Source organism: Garra rufa, chromosome 12 (assembly GCF_049309525.1).
Source record: "Garra rufa chromosome 12, GarRuf1.0, whole genome shotgun sequence".
Lineage (NCBI taxonomy): Eukaryota > Metazoa > Chordata > Actinopteri > Cypriniformes > Cyprinidae > Garra > Garra rufa.
Genome location: NC_133372.1, coordinates 26394573 through 26414133, shown reverse-complemented (window position 1 = coordinate 26414133; position 19561 = coordinate 26394573). Strand labels below are relative to the sequence as shown.

The window sequence follows — 19561 nt, the reverse complement described above, 5'->3', positions numbered from 1 at the left end:
TTGTTTTCGTTTATGTTTTTACTCTCTTCCTTGTCTACTCAGATTTATGGAGGGCAGGGAGGGATAAGAAAACTCTTGTGTGACTATTTTATATAAAATTGCTTGGGAACGAAAACTAATATTACAACATCATATGAAACTAACTAAATGTAAATGTATTTCTTTACGGGCTTAGCAAGCCACCTTTAATAGACGTTTATTAAGGATCGGTGGTCTGACAATACAGTTAAAGTTAAAAGTTTTGCAGAATCTGCAAAATGTTAATTATTTTACTAAAATAAGAGGAATCTTACAAAATACATGTTATTTTTTATTTAGTACTGACCTGAATAAGTTATTTCACATAAAAGACATTTACAATAGTCCACAAAGGAATATAATAGTTGAATTTATTAAATTGACCCCGTTCAAAAGTTTTACCTGAATGATCCACAGCTGTATTTTCTTGTTTACTGATAGTTGTTCATGAGTCCCTTGTTTGTCCTGAACAGTTAAACTGCTCACTGTTCTTTAGAAAAATCACTCTGGTCCCACAAATTCTTTGGACAACTGAGAGACTCATGCAACTATGCATATGTAACTATTACAGAAGGTTAAAGCGCTCACTGATGCTTCAGAAGGAAACACGATATATTCGAGGGGTGTAAACTTTTGAACAGAATGAAGATGTGTACATTTTTCTAATTTCGCCTAAATATCATATTTTTTTCATTTCGTACAGCCCTTCAGATGCTACAGAAGATACATGTTTCTGAGAAGACAAAATAAGTAAAATTTACCCTGATCTTTAAATTAAAAAGTTTTCACCCCCCCGGCTCTTAATGCATTGGGTTTCCTTCTGAAGCATTATTGAGCGTTTGAACCTTGTGTAATAGTTGCATGAGTCCCTTAGTTGTCCTCGGTGTGAAAATATGGATCTCAAAATTACAGTCATTGTTGGAAAGGGTTCAAATACACAAAACTACTGAAAAACAAAAGTATTTGTGGGATCTGAGGGATTTTTTCTAAAAAGCAGCACAAAGTTTAACTGTTTAGGGACTTTACTAAAAAAAAAACAAAAAAACAAGTGTCTGTAAACTTTTGAACAGGGTCATTTTTATAAATTCAACTATTATTTTCTCTTGTGAACTATATGTAAACGTCTTTTTATGTGAAATATCTTATTCAGGTCAGCACTAAATAAAAAATAACATGCATGTTGTATGATCCCCCTTATTTCTGTAAAATAATGAACATTTTGTAGATTCTGCAAGGTGTATGTAAACTTTTGTCTTCAACTGTATATATTTATACCATGCAACATTTAAAAATCTACCAAACTCCACAGAAAGACACGGCATACTGAATTACCTGCTGCGTGTATAGAACCAGTGGCTGTGCTCCAAAGAAAGAAACATAGAAAGATTAAAGAAGAGTAAAGAAAAGCAAATAAATACTGAGTAGTTGTAGAATGGTTAATGGTTATTCTACAGATAAAAAGTTTGTGGTCTGTAAGATTTTTAAAAATGTTTTGAAACCTTTAAACATTGAAACCTAAAATGACAGTTTTTTAATAAATATTTAAAAATTGAATTAATTCCTGTGATGGCAAACCTGAATTTTCAGCAGCCATTCCTCCACTCTTCAGTGTCTCCTGATTTTGAAATCACTGTAATATGCTAATTTAGTTCTTAAGAAAGATTTCGTATTATCAATGTAGAAAACAGTTGTGCTGCTTAATATTTTTTGTGGAAACCATGAATATAAATATCAAAGAACAGCATTTATTGGAATATCTATTTATATTTATTATGTAAAAGTCTTTCCTCTCACTTTTGATCAATTTAATGCATCCTTGATGATTTAAAAATAAGTAAAAATCTTACTGACCTAAAACTTTTGAAGGGTAGTGTACAAAAGGAAAGAATGAAGGAAATGTCATATGCAGAAATATAGAGTATAAACTTTACGAATCATTCACAGTGTTATCTGATACATGCTTTCATCGCAGATGCCATTAGTATAGCACGCATGCATGGGTAACATTCAAGTAGGATGCAGGTTTTTTTCTGATACTCGTGTCTAGTGTCTAACACATGCATTTGATCTCAGCATGAACTGGCATGCAGAACGTCTCCGCTGTAATACCATGTGAGCTTTTGTCCACAACACTCCACCTATAATCAAACATCAGTCTGTTGCTAACTTCCCTTGTTTGATGAAGTTCATATGACAAAATATCTACCAGTAGCAGAAACGTCTAATAGAGAGACATACCAAACATTTCCCGACGTGGATAAGCAACTGCATGTTTTCATTGGTTTGCTAAGCATTTAACATACATCAAGTAAAAACAAAATTAATCCAAGAAAAGTATCATTAATCAAGAGCTAACAACTAAGAAAACACCTCTTAAAATTAAACTTACTGTCTCAGAATGGCTTAAATTTCTTCTGAAAGACTTCAAAAAAGTCCATTATCCAGGTACTATGCTGTCGTCCATATAAACTTGATAGAAACAGCTAAATAGCAATCCTTGCATTAAATATGAAACCTGAGCGTATGAGAAGCAGTGCTCACCTCTGATGATTGGGAGTTCTCAACTCAGCGACAGGTGCTTCCTGTACCCCTAACATATGTAATCTCACCTGGGTGGGGCTAAAATGCTTGTAGCTCAATTGAAATGTTTCCAACTGGCTTTAGTCCACATTAGCTGTACTCATAAAAGTCAACAGTTGCCAAACAGTTTTCTAACATTACAAGTCTCTGTCAATATTACTTACTGAAGTGAAGAATTCTCTCAGCTAGGACTTTAGATTTTTAGAATCGAGTTGTTTGTGTTTGCACACAAGTAAAACGATTGGGTGGCAGAGAGGAAGACTTTGACATTTAAACAACGATTTCCAAGTGCTATGAAATGAAGATGCAGGTCTATGGTATAATTCATAGTTTGCTCTCCATGGCACCTTAATTACAAGCAAGAATCAAGACAAAACCTTTCATAGGGGGCAATTTACAAGGCTTTGGATGATGGATGTTTGGCGGTAACATGCTTATTCAAGTTTGCCACTCCTTACGTCTACACAGAGGATGACCCAGAAGCCAAAGGAAGATATGCCTGTAGAGTTATGGTTACATAAATATGAAAGGTTAGATAAATATTAAGATAAATAGGTAGGTCAGCTGTTTGTGACATTAGAAAATTATCCTGTTGCTGTTGCTTTGATCGAGTTAAATTAATGGCAATGTAAACTAACTGAAACTTTAATTTGCATCTCAAACATTGAGAGTACATATCCAATTTGACCTGAATCACACTATTGGAGCCCCACCTAAAAAGTTTGCATGTAAAAGGAATAAACATCCCAGCCTTCTATGCTTTATCCTTGAGCTGCATCTTCAAAGGACACGGTTTCTTTCATTTTGGGCTTTCTAGATTATAAAGTGAGGATCAATTGAACTTTTCCTAGGCTAGACATGAAAAGACATGATTTCAAAAAATTGCTAAGGTAACTGAAGGTCATTTCATGCCTAGCAAACCATTTTATCAAGCTGTACATTCCCCAACTTCACATAGTTAACGCTACTTCCTTTTCATGCCAGTTTGATACATTATTCAAGAACAAAATCTACATACAAGCCTTCTGTTCTTTATCCAGATAGTTTTAAAATTCAGAATGTTGGGCATTATGAATTGGATTAAGCAGTGAAGTTTCTCCGTAGCAGAGTACAGGGCTAGCATTCATGATTCTTTTAGAGTAAAATGCATTATCTGCTAGATTACATATGCAGAATAAAACCTGAATTAAATCTTTTACAACTTTGGGCTTTAAAAAACTGTAGGAAGACCAAAAATTCAATTTAGGCTGCTATTTTACTCCTTGGTCTTATTATGAATGGACTTATTGGACACTTCCTATGTCATACTCACATGCCTACACCTCAAAACTATCTCGTTGTAACAAAGCCCAGTCAGTGTGGATAGCAGTGCTGTCACAGCTGGGCTACATCCCAAGGCTGCAAGGACCATAAAGAGTCTACTGTTTGTCTTTGACCCAACGAGGGCTGACTGATGGCCCAACTGTGGATTTCTGTATGCAACAAGGTCAAGATCAGAGCCATTAGCACAGGAATAGTTTCACCGGCACACTGACACAGTCTTAGCCAGGGCTGTTGGCACTGGTATAATTTCCATTACAAAGGGAGTTGTTTGGCTTAGTTTCAAACAAGCCCAGGAGTATCATGATAATCATGACAAGCATGTTAAAAGTGCAGAGTGATATTCAATAAACAATAAAATCACGTATCTTTTTACTTTTTAAAGACAATAGGGGAAAAAAACAAAACAATACAGCACTCACCTTGTACTATTCTTATCTTGTTCGCAAAGATCTTTCTCAGGTTTGGAATAGTCAGCTGACTTCTTTTCTTGAACTGGAAGTTTCTGGGAGGAAAATAATACAGATACAACTTAGAAAACGTAACCTCCTTGTTCAGGTATTAATATATCTCAACTGCTATTAACTTTGGTTATTTTAAGATTATTGTCTTTTGTAATTATGGTCTTAGTCGGTTGACATGATTGTGTGATCTTACTTGCAACTTTCCTAGTCTAAGGGTGTGACTTTTTGTACTGAGTTTAATGTTTAACTAAGTTCCGGCTTTTATATTGTCATCACTGCTATTCACTGGGGCTATATGTGAGACTTAAGTCACTTTTGATTTATGATGCTTTCTAAATAAAAACAAACAAACTTTGACAGTAAATGCTTAATAGGACTGGGTTTTGACCCGAATTTCATGATTCGATTTGATTCTGATTCTCAAGCTTGCGATTCGATTTCCCATTTGATTCGATTCAATATTAATCAGGTATAGCACATGCCAAATTTTCTCAAGGGGAAAAAATCTTCCAACTAATGCTGTACTTTACATAATTATACTTCTACTCCAATTCATTTTTTGAAATATGGAAAATTTGTGGCTGTCATAAAACCTGACAGATTTATTCAAACGTAAATTAGACATTAAAGAACAGTACAAATTTTATTGAAAATGTTATTTAGTGCATATATTTAGTAAAATGCTCCTCTCTAGAGTTCATTTTTCTAGCTGACTAAAACATATAGTCACCAAATACATTTTTTTTCTGAGGTAAATGTGACATTATATGACATTCTTTACAAGCTGCTATACTTTAAAAAACTGAAATGGGTCTTTAAAAAGCCGAAGGAAGAGCAAAAATTCAATTTAGGCTGTTATTTTACTCCTTGGCCTTATTATGAATGGATTTATTGGACACTTCCTATGTCATACTCACATGCCTACACCTCAAAACCTTCCCGTTGCAAAGATACGGATTTCGGTAAGTTGTACTCTTTCTTTTAACATACTTTCAAATATTTATTCATGTTTATATAGAGCTGAAACTGGTATTAAAGCTGTGGAGATAATCAATTCACATGTCGTTTCTCTTGAAAGTAAGGCCCTACAGCGATCTGTCACTCTACATTAAACAGTGCCAAAACGGCATTTATTGTTTGAATACTGTAATAAAATGGACAGAATTTGAAATCTGAGACTTTGTTTCATATCAAAAGTAACAAAGCACAAAGCTTATTGCGATTTATTGAACAGAAACAGGTTAAACTAACTGATACTTGGGATTTAAGAATCAATTTCGTAAAAATAAGAACTGGTTAAAACCAAGAAATTTATATTTTTTACCCAGCCCTAATTTGAACAGATAACAACATAATTAAATCACTGACAACTGAGAGACTTCATTAAATATGAAAAAAACCAACCTGTCCATAGAAGTCAGCAGAAGGGGAGGATCTAGATCTCTCATGCACACAGGAGGGCTTACTCCGTGTCTCATTTCCTGTATCAAGGATGTTATCAGCGGAGTGGTATCGTCCAGATACTCTCGGTTCGGCTGGTTTCCTCTGGATATTCCATTTGGCCTCATACTCCGCAAAGGTGCCAAGTCGCTGTTGTTCTAGCATGGCTTGTTGGTTCACTAATTGAGGGCCATCCTGACCTTCATTATTAAGGTGGTGCTCAATAGGAGTTGAGCTTTCACTGTTACTCCGCCCTGCTGAGTCACACTTTGCAGAAAAGTGCATGCCTCCAGACTTGGCCAGTCTGGTGTCTTCAAATATCTGCAGGTTTTGCTTTGGCATAAGCTTGGGAAAAGCTGGTTTCCCTATAGCCTCAAATAATCGGTGGCGATTTTCTGATGGTGCAGCATTATCAGCCACACTGGAGCACTCATTAGCTCCTACTTCATGAATTTTATCTGGCTCAGAGAAAGACCGCAGTTTCTTTTCTGCAGGAAATCGCTTGCGGCTACCGATGCGAAGCACCTGATTACTCCCTGAGGTGGTTTTGCTAGGTGGGACCTCGGAGACACCTGGAAGTGGAGGTGTGTCTTTCCGAGTGGGACCCTCAGTACCTGGATGCTCAAACAAGACTGGCTCTAGGTCTTTTCTCCTGAAGGAAGTAGCCTGGAGGACTCTAGCTTGGGCTTCTTTCAGATGATCTTTATAAGAGCTGGAAAAGCAGCCATCCGAGGATGGAGAAGAAGTCCCAGTGGTCTTCCAGACCGCAGGCCCTTCTACAGCTTCAACCGGACTTTCTAAAGTGGCTGCGCTTTGACTCTTTTGAAGCTGGGCTCTCCTCATTTGGATCTCGTTGCGCAACGTGGTGGCAAATCGGTCACTTCGTCTTGTCTGTTTGCCACTTTGACTCTCAAGGGCTTCCTGTTGTGCACTTCCGTTGTTGATCTCATCTTGACAGTCCTCCATGTCATTGTTCTCTTGGGCCAGAGAATACAGCATAGGTGTTTTCTGGGGGCATATATTTGACTCGCTTTTAGCTGGAAAGGGTTGTTGTGAATACTCTTTAAGATGGATATGACCAGCACTTCTCCTGTGCTCAGGTTGCTTACTGGCAGGATAACTACCAGAATGCTCATCAGAGCTAGAAACATGGAGTTGCTTTTGGCTCCCCCTCAGTTCAGAAGGTTTTGTTGAATCAGGTATATTACTTGGTGCAGAGAAAATGCGATGGTGGTTGTCAATTTGTTTGAAGGGGGCATTATTGTGTTTATGATCTGCATCATGGTGCTGTGACTGAGGTGAGAAATAGCGGTCTTTTGCTCCTCCTTGAGAACCTACGGACATCCTGTCCCGTCCACTGTGTGACATTTCCGAGACTGAAGAAGCTTTAGAGTCATCAACTCTCACTAAAGAAACCTGGGTCATTCCCTGAGCGATATGATGAGAAGTACCTCCAACATGACCGGACATTGATGCAGCTGGCCTTCTAGTTTGATTCTGGCTATTGGGTTGCATGTGGTTGTTTGTGGGCAGCTCCTGCATACTGCTAAAGTAGCCACTGAAGGGCGGTTTCAGTGCTGGTATTGTCCTAGTTTGAGCGTGGAAAGTGCCCTCGTCGCTGTACTGACGGGAATGGTATGGAACAGGGGCATAGGATTGATGTCTATCTCTGACGTCTGTCGTTGATAGGGAGTATGTCTTGTCTGATGACATTCGGTGTGGATACTGATGATGGGCATCGGATGAAATGTAGGGATTTGAGGAATCATTTTTGGACGGCAGATTATAATCGCGTCGACCCTCAAGACTTGCCTCATTGACTTGGTGAGACCTTTGTGTGCTTTCATGGGTTTCTCCTGACTTTTGCAATGCTTTTACCTGAGGCTTTAACTGGACATGAACACCATGGCCCTCAGAGGTGCCTGTGATCAAACCTTTCTCGTGAACCTTGGTAGCTGCAAAACTATCACTGCGTGTTGGTGGAGCAGGAGGTGGTGTAGAGGATACCATGTTTTTCTTCATATCTGGGACATGCCAGACTGGTCCAATAATAACTCTTCCAGAGCTTGAATGCCGAGTGCCTGGCTGTTCTTCGGCTTTTGGAATCTCATAGGTACCTGAACTCGAGAGATGCTGCAAGTACCCAAGCCTCTCATCTTGTCGTACCCCTTCACTTAGGCTTTGGCTATGTCTGCCATTGCTGTGCCTGCTACTTGAGTCCCACTGATTAATTTTGTAGAGCATGTTTTCAGTGGATGCAGCATTACTCTTGGACAGTGAGTAATCTGGGGTTCCTGAGCTTGTAGAGAAGGAGCTGTATGCAGAGTCTCGTTTACCACCACCCAAATGTTCAATGCTGTTATTATTAGACTTGTTTGGGGAAAGACGACCAGGTGGATAGGGATGTGAGCTATGCTCTAAGCTGTCCATACTTCCCAAAGAGCTGAACTGATCAGATACTCTCCGTAGATTGGTTTGCTCCCAGCCAGTTGAGAGTTCAGAAGAGAATGAACTAAGAAAAACAAACACATGTAAAAGCTGTATAAACTTGCAAATGCAACACTCAAATGTTTCTGCCATTCAATGTATATTTGTAAAAGAATAAATAGAGGTCTTCATTCCTAAATCTTCACTGGAAGAAGCGATATAAACAGAAACAAATTCTTTTCTGTCTCTCCAATTACCTTGCATCATATCTTGTTTGCCAGACTGGTGAGGGTGTGGACTGGGTTTTGGCTTCTGAATGGCTCTCGTTGAACTTGGTGGCATGCCAGGAGTGAGGTCTGCTCATGGGTTCATTTTTTCTGTGGGCAGCAAACAGGAAAGAGAGAAGGATAGAGAAAGATGTAGAGGAGGAAAGATTAGAAAACAAGGCAATAAAATGTTGCTTTGTGAACAGCTGCAAAACGAATGGCAAACACAGATCACCAAGCAGAACTACAACTACTCTGAAGGACAGGAGAGTGTCAAAACATGGTAGATGATTATGGAAGTAGTGTAATGATCATGGAAAGAGACAGAGAAGTAGCTTGTGAGCATGCCGATTCACCATCAACACAATATTTTCAACTGCCAAATACAAAGCCTAACAAACACCTACAAACACCATTAAATATCTATAAACCACAAGTCCACTCTCTCAACACTCATACCACAGCAACGTACCCTTTAAATCTGTTCTTTCTGGGATGCATGAAGTAAAATAGACATACATATATACTTGTTACGAAAACTGCCACAACAAATAAACAGAGCATCTTAAAAGAAGTCAAATACATTGTCCTGACTTATGACATTTTCAATAATTAGTGCATATATTTTTTATAGACATTGCCAAAATGTGTGCAAAATTTTAGACTAACAAAAACAACAACATTTGGAACCAATGCTGATGAAATCTATACTTACAACAATACAAGAATTAATGGTTCACAGGGTTCCCACACCTTCTAATAACTTTCTGAACTGAACTGGATAAGTATTTTTAAAAAGAAATGTATTGAGATTGCACTCATTATTTTCGCAATTCATTTTGGATTTCGAAAAATAAGGCCTGGAAAACACAATTTTAAAATTCCCTAACATTTCCAGGTTATTTCTGATTGTGGGAACCCTGAATGAGGGATATGGAGCATATGCAAGGATGAAAATTTGGAAACTTCTGATGGATGATATCACAAGGCCATGGAGGGATTATGATTGTAGATCATTATGACTGGGTGGTATAAGAAAGGAAGTGGATTTTCTTGTGGATACATTGATACCATACCTCATGGAACTTCGTAAAATCTTTGTGAGAAAGCTCCGGGCCATATGCACGTCGCTCTCTGATGGCATTTTCTGTGCTACAATATCCACCATTTTCATCTTCCTGAAGGGGGTTAAAAGGGGGAGGGACACATATAGTCGGAATCTCTGAGTTCAGTAAAGTTTGACAGGGACTCTAGTGCTGAATTCCAAATGGAGACATGAAAAGCCATCTCTGTGATGGGAAAATACAGACATACTAGCATTGGCCACAACACTGTCTGTAATTAGTATAGCATTATACACAAGAACACAAACACAAATATAGCCTTGTGTAAAAAAAACATAACCAATTCAGACAAAACAACCACAAAATGTTATACTTAAGATGTTATACTGTATGAAAAATACACTGGAAAAACACAGACAGTCCACATAAATGAAACCTGTTTTTCTAAAGCATATGCCCAATTAGTTGAAAAGCACATGCATGCAACTTTAGCAAAAATATATTAAAAAAATATTAAAAACAGCAGTGGCAGCACTGAGAGAGGACAAGAACTCAAAAACTCAAAAAAAAGTCCTCCTGTAACAAACTGACCAGAGATCAGCAACTTACAACAGTTGCTTAGTGTGAACAGTGGATGTAGGGAGACATCTTGTGGTTTAGGTTTATCACTACCACTTCATGTGACAGTGTATGCCATAAAAGACCAAAAGTGAGAAAAATATAATTATAAAACATTACACCTTTTTAGGATCTGTGCATGCAATGATCGATGGCTGCATACAACATCTTTTACATCAATGTGTTTAGCATGAAACATTCCTCAGCATGTTGCCCAACATCTCCCCAAACTAAAGAGTCCACCCACACCTGACCTGTGACCTTTAAGTTTTGAGAGTCAAAACATTCCTGTCGTTTCTGAAATTCAATCGTTTGGTTTAGTGATAGGATTGTAAAAACAGAAATCCATCTTCTTGAATTTCCAACACTCTAAAACCCAAGCTTGTGCAACTCTCGGCGAGACCGGAGGGGTTAGAAAAACAGTCAATCAAAGACATGCAGTGGCTCTCCATTAGACTGTGAGGTCAAGTGCCAGTCGCCCTATAGCCAGTAAACAGTAAGAGACATTCTTTGAAATACTAGGAAAATAAAAACCACTATGCTAACCCAAATAGCCTTGACCCCGAAACATTAGCTTAAAATACCATTGGCTACCCAAGCTGATGTTATCTAAAACAAGACGTCCAAGTCACAGGTTTAAAAGATGGCGGAACAGATTGAACGCCAAATTATGGACAGAGTGGTCTAAAAGACACCCTCTGCTTTCGTTCAATGCTGCTCTCTTTTCCTGTGTAAAAGTTTCAAGTGTGCATGTGCTCGCCACACATGGTGCAGGCTATTCAGATGCTAATGACATTCTCTTTATTAGACGTATTGTCAGGGCTACAGCTGGTCTAGCGCAGATATGCCAGTGGTCCGAATCAGTGGCGCCCAGGCGGAATGGAGGCCAAGGAGGGGGGTTCGGAGGGGAAAGTCCCCCACCGATGTTTTCAGAACAAGGCATGTTCAAAAACAAACAAATCACTTCTTAAAAGACAACAACCAATCCAAAGCCTGATGCAAATCACTCAGCTTGGGTAAAGAGTTAACATCCAAATCTTACTCAGAAGATGAAGTAATAGTGTTCAAAAGACACCTGCATGAAAGATCAGCAAGCTTTTAAAAGAGAAAAGAGCTGTTGTTTACTAATACATGGTCAGGATCTGATGCAGTGTTTGAAAACCATCAAAGGTTGGTTTTGGTTTGCCAGGATAAATGCAACAGGTTTCATGAGGTCATGTTTTAACATAACATCTACTCGTTTACAAATGGCCCGAGTCATCAGAGGGATTTCAAGTTTAGATTTCACAAACAGTAAAATAAGACGAGACTAAACAGATGCCAAGATAAAAGCAAAGGAACAACAACAGGTGTGAGACAAAGACGGCAGACGAAAACAGACAGCAAAAATTTCTAAACTCACCAAACAATCCCTCAAGCAAGCAAGTTTGCCAAACAGGTCCCTAAATGAGCAGACCTGAGATGCTTTGATGGATGAAATGGTACTGAGAGCCGGGTTTGCTCCAGTGGACTCCCCAGGCAGCGCATTCCACATTCACATCAAAGACAGGCCAGGACAAAGGGCCCTCCATAGACGGCCGGTCCCGGACCGCAGTGTGAGTCTTTTCAACCATCCACTTCTTCCATATGAAAGACTACAGAAAAAGGTAGCCTTGAGGAGCCCCATGTAGAGATCTGATCATACGAGCCTTAGCACATACACTCTCATATCTACTTCCAATGCCTGTGTGACTGTTGCAGTCGGGGCAGATCTCTACAGGGATTATGGTGATTTTACCCCGGGAAGGAAGGGGGGAGGGAATGAGGAGGGGGCTGTTGTCATAGCCAGTCTCCTTGAAGCAATCTAGCAGCTTCTGTCTCCCGATTGGCTCTGGGATGGTATGCTAATGAGCAGTCGAGAGGGCCAAATGTTCTCGTTGAACCCCTCTTGTGTAGCGGTCCTCTGTTTCTTCTATTACTATGGCAACAGGTTGATTTTTGCAGTCTTAAGCGCACTGGTTTGTCAAGTGAAACGAAACCAAAGAAAGAGATACTAACAGAATTACATTTCATAAGAAAATGGTTTATTTTAAAATATAAACAGATTAATATTCAATAGTGGCTCTGGACTACACAACAGCAGAGTTTACTATTGAGGCGCCCCACTCAGTGACGGCACTAGACGTCACCATGACCGCTGACCTCAAACCCTAACCCTCCCAACCCCCGAAACTGATCATGTGATCACTCCAGGTCTGACAAAAGCCATCTGGTTAGCAAGGTCAGAGATCTCATATAATCAACCTGTTAGCTTTGTAAAACAGATCTCTCAAGAGTGAAGGCTGACTGTGATGGGAGCTTGACCTACAAAGTTTCGAGCTTGATTAAAACTTTTCTTGGCATCAAAACAAGTGGTCTGGTGACAGGCAAGAAGATTACAGAAGAATTGTTTTGGCCTATGCCTGATGGGCGGGCTTTGACGAAATCTTTCACAATGATCTATTGTGAGACGACCTCTCATCCGTGCATTCCAGACAGGAGGCCATTCCTAGGCATTAACGCTCCCATAAACATTGCATTTTTCTCACTGCTTCCAAAAGGCTCAAAGATTTCGAAACTTGTAGAGATTTGCTCTTATTTTAAGAGAGAAAACCATTTTAAAACCAGCTTTTGTTTTTCAAGGAGACAAGAACATTGTTTAGCGCAATGTCCAACAAGATCTCTATCTGGCTTTGTTCCATCTAATGGAAACCATGTTCAGTGTAATATTGAACACAAGGGGACACCGCTAGAGTTTGGAGTCAGCTATTTATCTGGCTGTGGAGTGTCTGCACAAAGGCCTTCTTCAGAACGCATCTCAATCAGACCGCTAATACAGGGCCAGGAGAGGCCAACCGTGAGGTGCTTGTAATGACAGGCACATTCCTGAGCTGCATGTCATACCAGCCAAAGAACCAATAGCCGTCTAGTCCCCTGCTGGGTTCACAGCTGCGCCTCTTTCATTTGGGTGTACAGTACTAAGATGTATCAGCATAAAGCAGTCATTAAACTTACACATACTATGCGTTAAGGCTAAACAAGACATTCATAGCTTGCTTACTCAGGTTTCCTGCATGTTGATGTGATTAAAGATGCCCTTGGTCTAACCTCAGTTAACAGTGTAAGCAAGAAAAGTGCACCGTAATCAGACTTAGGGGGTGACCAAAGGACTCTAAATTCATTGCTCCATGCCAAAATTTCTTGGAAACAGTAAGCACAGGAGACTGAACCCTTCTGTGCAAACTTTTACATTCCAGGAGACTTAATACGACCTGTAGATCAACATCTGATCACAGACCTAGACTGAGAACAGGGATTAGCCTGCAGTGATCTGATATAATACTGAGATTAAATAAACAGCTTGAATTACAGAAAATACACAGTTCAACCTCATTTTCAAAGGATGAATAAGAACTTTACACATCACAAACTCTCTTTTTTCTTCTTTTTTTTTTGTCTCTTAAGCCCCATTCGGACAATAATTGTTTCTCATTTGGATGTCAGTAAAAATAAAGTTACATGTCATTTCGGTGATAAAACTCATGGATTGGAATAGGTTTTTATTTACAGTGTATTGACATAATAAGCGAGTTCTGCTCACATTTCCAGTCAGATGATTGTCTGCTGTAAATAAAACTAATTATTTTCCAATGTATTCTTATTATTGTGTAAAACGTACTAAAAATTACTTCTTAAAATTACTACTTATTCCAAGCATATTTTATCATATATAATCTTATTTATTTTTTGATTATTTAAATCTCCTGTTTAAAAATAGGAATATAGATGCGCTATAGTTGTATATGCAATATAGTCATCTACATGACTGTATATAATACGTACTTTAAAATTATATTGCATACCTGCTGCTGCCATGATAAAGACCCAATTTGAATGTTTATGTGCTTTTCTTCTCTTTCTGCTCCCACTCACTGTGCTGAAGCAGTTGTGAAATATTGTTCTTGTAAATATGCAATACTTCAGAAATTAATATGTACAACAGTAAAGTACAACAGCTATTGTATAGTGTTTGGTAGTGGTCAAAAAAGATTTAAATACTGAATTTTGAATCAATTTCTTCTTGTAAACTCAAAGGTGTGGATTCGGTCGGCAATTCATTTACCACACAATCTTGGTGTTTGTCAAAAAAACATTAGGTAATTTGGACGGGGAATTTTAAGCAGGTGGTGAGAGTACCGTACAGTGATCAGCAGTGGTCAAAAAGGATTTAAACACTGAATTTTGAACCAATTTCTTTGTGTAAACTCAGAGATGTGGATTCGGATGGCAATTTAATTATCACATGACCTTGGTGTTCATCAAAAAATGTAGGTAATTTGGCCAGGGATTTTTACGCGGGTGGTGAGAGATAAACACAGACATTCTGGATTTGGACGGCAATAAAATCACAGACTACCCCCTGTAAATGGTAAAAATAACTTACATACCCATGAGAAATTACTTTAGTTTAATGTTTTTTCTTTTTACTCTTACTTTTGATCTCTTATTAATTACTTTTTTGTAATTACTACCTATCGTAATTTGGTTTTATAGTAACATGTAGAGTTTGTATGTTCCAATTCCTTTTTAATAATAAAGTCCTCCTCTTAAGCATAAAAAACTTCATTGACTTCATTAAAGACCTGATTATCATAAAGAGAGTTTCACTTTGGGAAGTCATACGAGAGCTACCTGATTTTTACTGTTGGTACATGTGAAGACTTTACATTACATTTTTGCAATCTATTTTATAAATAAATTAGAAAGAAAGAAAAGAAAGAAAGAAAGAAAGAAAGAAAGAAAGAAAGAAAGAAAGAAAGAAAGAAAGAAAGAAAGTAAGAAAAGAAAGTAAGAAAAGAAAGAAAGAAAGACAGACAGACAGACAGACAGACAGACAGACAGATAGATAGATATACACACACACACTACCAGTCAAAAGTTTTTGAACAGTAAGATTTTTCTTTTTTTTTTTTTTAAGAAGTCTCTTTTCCTCACCAAGCCTGCATTATTTGATCCAAAGTACAGCATTTTGAAATATTTTTACTATTTAAACTATTTCTACTTGAACATATTTTAAAATGAAATTTATTCCTGTGATCAAAGCTAAATTTTCGGCATCATTACTCCAGTCTTCAATGTCACATGATCCTTCAGAAATCATTCTAATATGCTGCTTTGCTGTTCAAGAAACATTTATTATTATTATTTAAGATCCAACAATCAGCATTTATCTGAAATAGACTTTTAAAAAGAAAAAAATAAGGATCATGTGAATGGAGCAATAATGCTAAAAATTCAGCTTTGAAATCACAAGAAATAATTACATTTTAAAATATATTCAAATAGAAAACAGTTGTTTTAAATAGTAAAAATGTTTCAAAATTGTACTGTTTTTGCTGTACTTTAGAACAAATAAATGCAGGCTTGGTGAGCAGAAAAGAACACTAAAAATACTTACCGTTCAAAAACTTTTGACTGGTCTATATATCATTTTCATTAGAACTACTATATACTTATAATCACTTTAATCACCAGACTTAAAAATGTCTGAAAAAGTAGTATCAATGTCAGCTTTGATTTCATTATGTAATCATAATTACTTATGAATGATCAAATAATTATGAAATAAAAACACTTATGAGATCATGGATTTATGGAATGGATCAACCAACCCAGAAATGTTTGTGAAAAAAATACTGAATAAGTGAATCATAATAAGCAATTTTACAATGAGACATATTTGGAGTAGACAGCTGTAGCTACTTTGTGTCAAGATAAGGACCAAAACTACAAAACTAATACAAATAGTGTTAAAACCATTTCCAGTTTCTGCTACCGGCTGCACCATTTTCAGGCAGACAAATCCCTCAGCACCACCTTTCACATGTACCTTTCACTTTCACAGGCTGCTGATGTAACAGGTGTCATAGCAACAAAAATAAAGCAACACAGCTTCAGAGGGATCTCATCACCATAGCACTGTAGAAGCTTGTCCCAATGATTGTTTGATGCAGCTTCCTGTAAAGCCAAGCCACCTGCTGTTAAAACACAACCTGATATCTACAAAAGACTTTTTATTATTATTTTAAATAAAAGCAGTAAAAATAATCAGTCAGGTTTCTCAAGTATTTGTTTCGCTTTTGACTGAAGTGCAATAAAATATTGTACTTGTAAGTCATGAAATCTAGACTGGAAAAGCATGGCAGAATTTCAAAATCTTTACATACCTCAATAACACCTGTACAAAAAGTCTGAGCGCACTAAAGCATCTGGTTTAATCCAGTCATGATGTGGTTAAAGTCCAGATCCCATCACTGTGGTTATCCGTGTTTGATTATATTTCCTCCTAAAGTACTTATGAAAACAGCAGCTCTTCCTCTAATGCTAATGAAATGCACCTAACTCACGGGTGTCAACTCACCTTGCCAATGGACCGTTCCACAAGTCATTTTAGAAAAGGGTGGATCGTGGATTAGCACCACATGAAATTGCTAATTAAAAACCACTCTGGCATTTAGGTGGCGCTAATTTAAAAGTTACAGTGTGAAATTAAAAAAAAAACAAGAAAGTCACTTTACTGGATCACTGAGCACCTCTATAAATCATATGCAGATGACTTGAATCCACCCCTGCTGTGGTGATCAAGTTCAAGTCATCCTGTCTCGGTTAATGCCATAGGAGAGATTTACCAGTTATAATTGGATTCTGAAGCCTAGAGTGACACAGCACTTGTCACTATAGCCACACACCTATTTCACACTATTGGGCAGAAGCATATGCACAATCCAAATATTAATCTTGGCATGACAACTGTTTTAGAAGGGTCTATTAACTAATGCATCACTTTAACATTTAAACTACATCCTGTTGCTGAAATATTTAGTTCTTTATGATGCAGCTGAATATGCAAGTAAATACTAAAAGAGGGAGAAAAAGGTTAATGTCCTATTTTAAGCCGATTTTGGAACAATGCTGCAACCAAAGTCTGCATTTAAGTCAATGGAAGAAAGAAACCATTCCAGCTGCATCCTGGGAAACTCATTAATTAATACTGACAGTTGGTCTATTGCAAGAGGGATGTGGATTCTTATCTTCCTTTAACAGAAAGCTCACAGGAAGTGTGACAGAAATGTCAATACCCAAGCCCAAAAATTCAAGGAATGAACAGAGCAATTTTCTCAGCTTCAGTCAGCTCAGAATTATTCCATCTACAATGCCAGAGTCCAACATTAACGGCCAAATGTATGAAATAGATTTTTTGTAACATATGTAAAAGAAACTCATTATATATACACACTACCGTTTAAAAGTTAGTAGGGTCAGTATGATTTTTAAATGTTTTTATCTTATGCTCACCAATGTTGCATTTATATGAAAGCCTGTTTCTACCACTGAATAAAAAATAAAAAAGGTTATCTATTTTTATCTCACAATTCTGACTTTTTTTTCTCAGAATTGTGATATAAACTCACAATTATGATTATTTCCTCAGAATTGCGAGTTTATATCTTTCAATTCTGACTTTTTTTTCTCCGAATTTCAAGTTTATATCTCACAATTCTGACTTTTTTTTCTCAGAATTTCAAGTTTATAACTCCCAAATGTGCTTTTTTTCTCAGAATTACAAGTTTATATCTCACAATTGTGACTTTCTCAGAATTTCGAGTTTATATCTCACAATTCTGACTTTTTTTTCTCAGAATTTCAAGGTTATATCCCCCAAATGTGCCTTTTTTCCCAGAATTACAAGTTTATATCTCACAATTGTGACTTTCTCAGAATATCGAGTTTATATCTCACAATTATGAATTTATAACACGCAATTGCAATTTTAAGAACTTATCAGTCTTTTTTCCCCCTAAAAACTGAACTTTATAACTCGCAATTGCGAGTTTATATCTCACAACTGTGACTTTCTCAGAATATCGAGTTTATATCTCACAATTGTGACTTTTGTTTCTCAGAATTTCAAGGTTATATCTCCCAAATGTGCCTTTTTCCACAGAATTGCGAGTTTATATCTCACAACTGTGATTTTTATTCTCAGAATTTCAAGTTTATATCTCGCAAATGTACCTTTTTTCTCTTAATTTCAAATTTATATCTCGCAATTCTGACTTTATAACACGCAATTGCAATTTTGAGAACTTATCAGTCTTTGTCCCCCCTAAAAACTGGACTTTATAACTCGCAATTGCAAGTTTATATCTCACAAATCTGAAAAAAAAAAAAAACTCGCATTTGCGAAAAAAAAAGTCAGGTCCCACTTTACATGAGGTGGCCTTAACTACTAAGTACTTACATTTAAATTAATCATTTGGTACTTATTGTGTACATACATGTTTTTACATTGTACTTGTATTTTTTTTAAACTATATGTAATTACATTTGTAATTAATTTCTGTAATTACCACTGCCTTACACCCTAACCCACCCTTAAACCTACCCATACCACCGAACCTGTCCCTAACCTTACCCATATCCCACCTTAAAAGAAGCAAAAGTGTTTTGCAATGCAATATGACCAACATTAAGTACATTGTACTTAATTTTTTAAAGTAATTACATAATAGTTAAGGCCATCTAATATAAAGTGTGACCAAAAGTCAAAATTGCAGAAGTTTATAACATGAAATTCTGACTTTATAACTTGCAATTGCGAGTTTATATCACACATTTCTGAGGGAAAAGTAAGAATTGTAAGCTTATGTCATGCAATTCTTTATACTTTAATAACGCAATTACTTCATACTTTAAAACTGTGAGTTTATAACACAATTCTGAAAAAAAAGTCAGAATTGTGAAATAAAAGGTAAGTATTTATTTAAAGGGATTTGTTCCTTAAAAGCTAATCTTTGATTTATCTTTGAATCTCTGAATTAATTCGAGCTCCCTTTGTCAGTGATGTCAGTGAATCAGTGATTGTGTTATGGCTCTCCACCACTAGGTGGCAGTAGTGGTTCTATGTAAGAAGCTGACTACAGAAGAAGGACTGGCATATGGATGATCTGTTTATAACAAAAGGTCTCTTGGGTCAGTAATGTCAATGGGGCATTCAAACACATCACAGTTGGAAAAAAAAAGTTTTTGTCAATGAACTATGATGAATTAAAACTTGTTCTCCTGAGATCTTTTTCCAATCAAGGTTTCTGAGAATAGTAAATGAACAATCAACAAAACTTTACAGAGTGCAGAAGATCAATTATGAGAACAATTGAATCTGAATCACAGAGATACACATTCTCTTTGATCGTTTCACTGGGGAATTCAAGGTCGTTTCAAGACGAGCCAGTTAGCAGATGTTCCTAAAACAATAACAGCTTACAAAGTGACTTCTCTGAATCAG

General features: G+C 37.1%; 1 protein-coding gene across 3 annotated transcripts in view; it reads right to left on the bottom strand.

Annotated features, from left to right (window-relative positions):
* The window catches only part of shroom2a (shroom family member 2a), a 55393-nt gene that overhangs the window by 8054 nt on the left and 27778 nt on the right, over positions 1-19561 (bottom strand). For 2 of the 3 annotated variants that reach the window (XM_073851413.1, XM_073851414.1), the window contains exons 3-5: positions 8507-8626; positions 5787-8334; positions 4341-4423 (exon numbers count right to left, since the gene is read on the bottom strand). In XM_073851413.1, the coding sequence (XP_073707514.1) occupies positions 4341-4423; positions 5787-8334; positions 8507-8626 (2751 nt within the window). Of the gene's footprint in view, positions 1-1350; positions 1411-4340; positions 4424-5786; positions 8335-8506; positions 8627-8987; positions 9006-9591; positions 9694-19561 lie in introns of all 3 variants that reach the window. The other variant, XM_073851415.1, reaches the window with a different exon arrangement.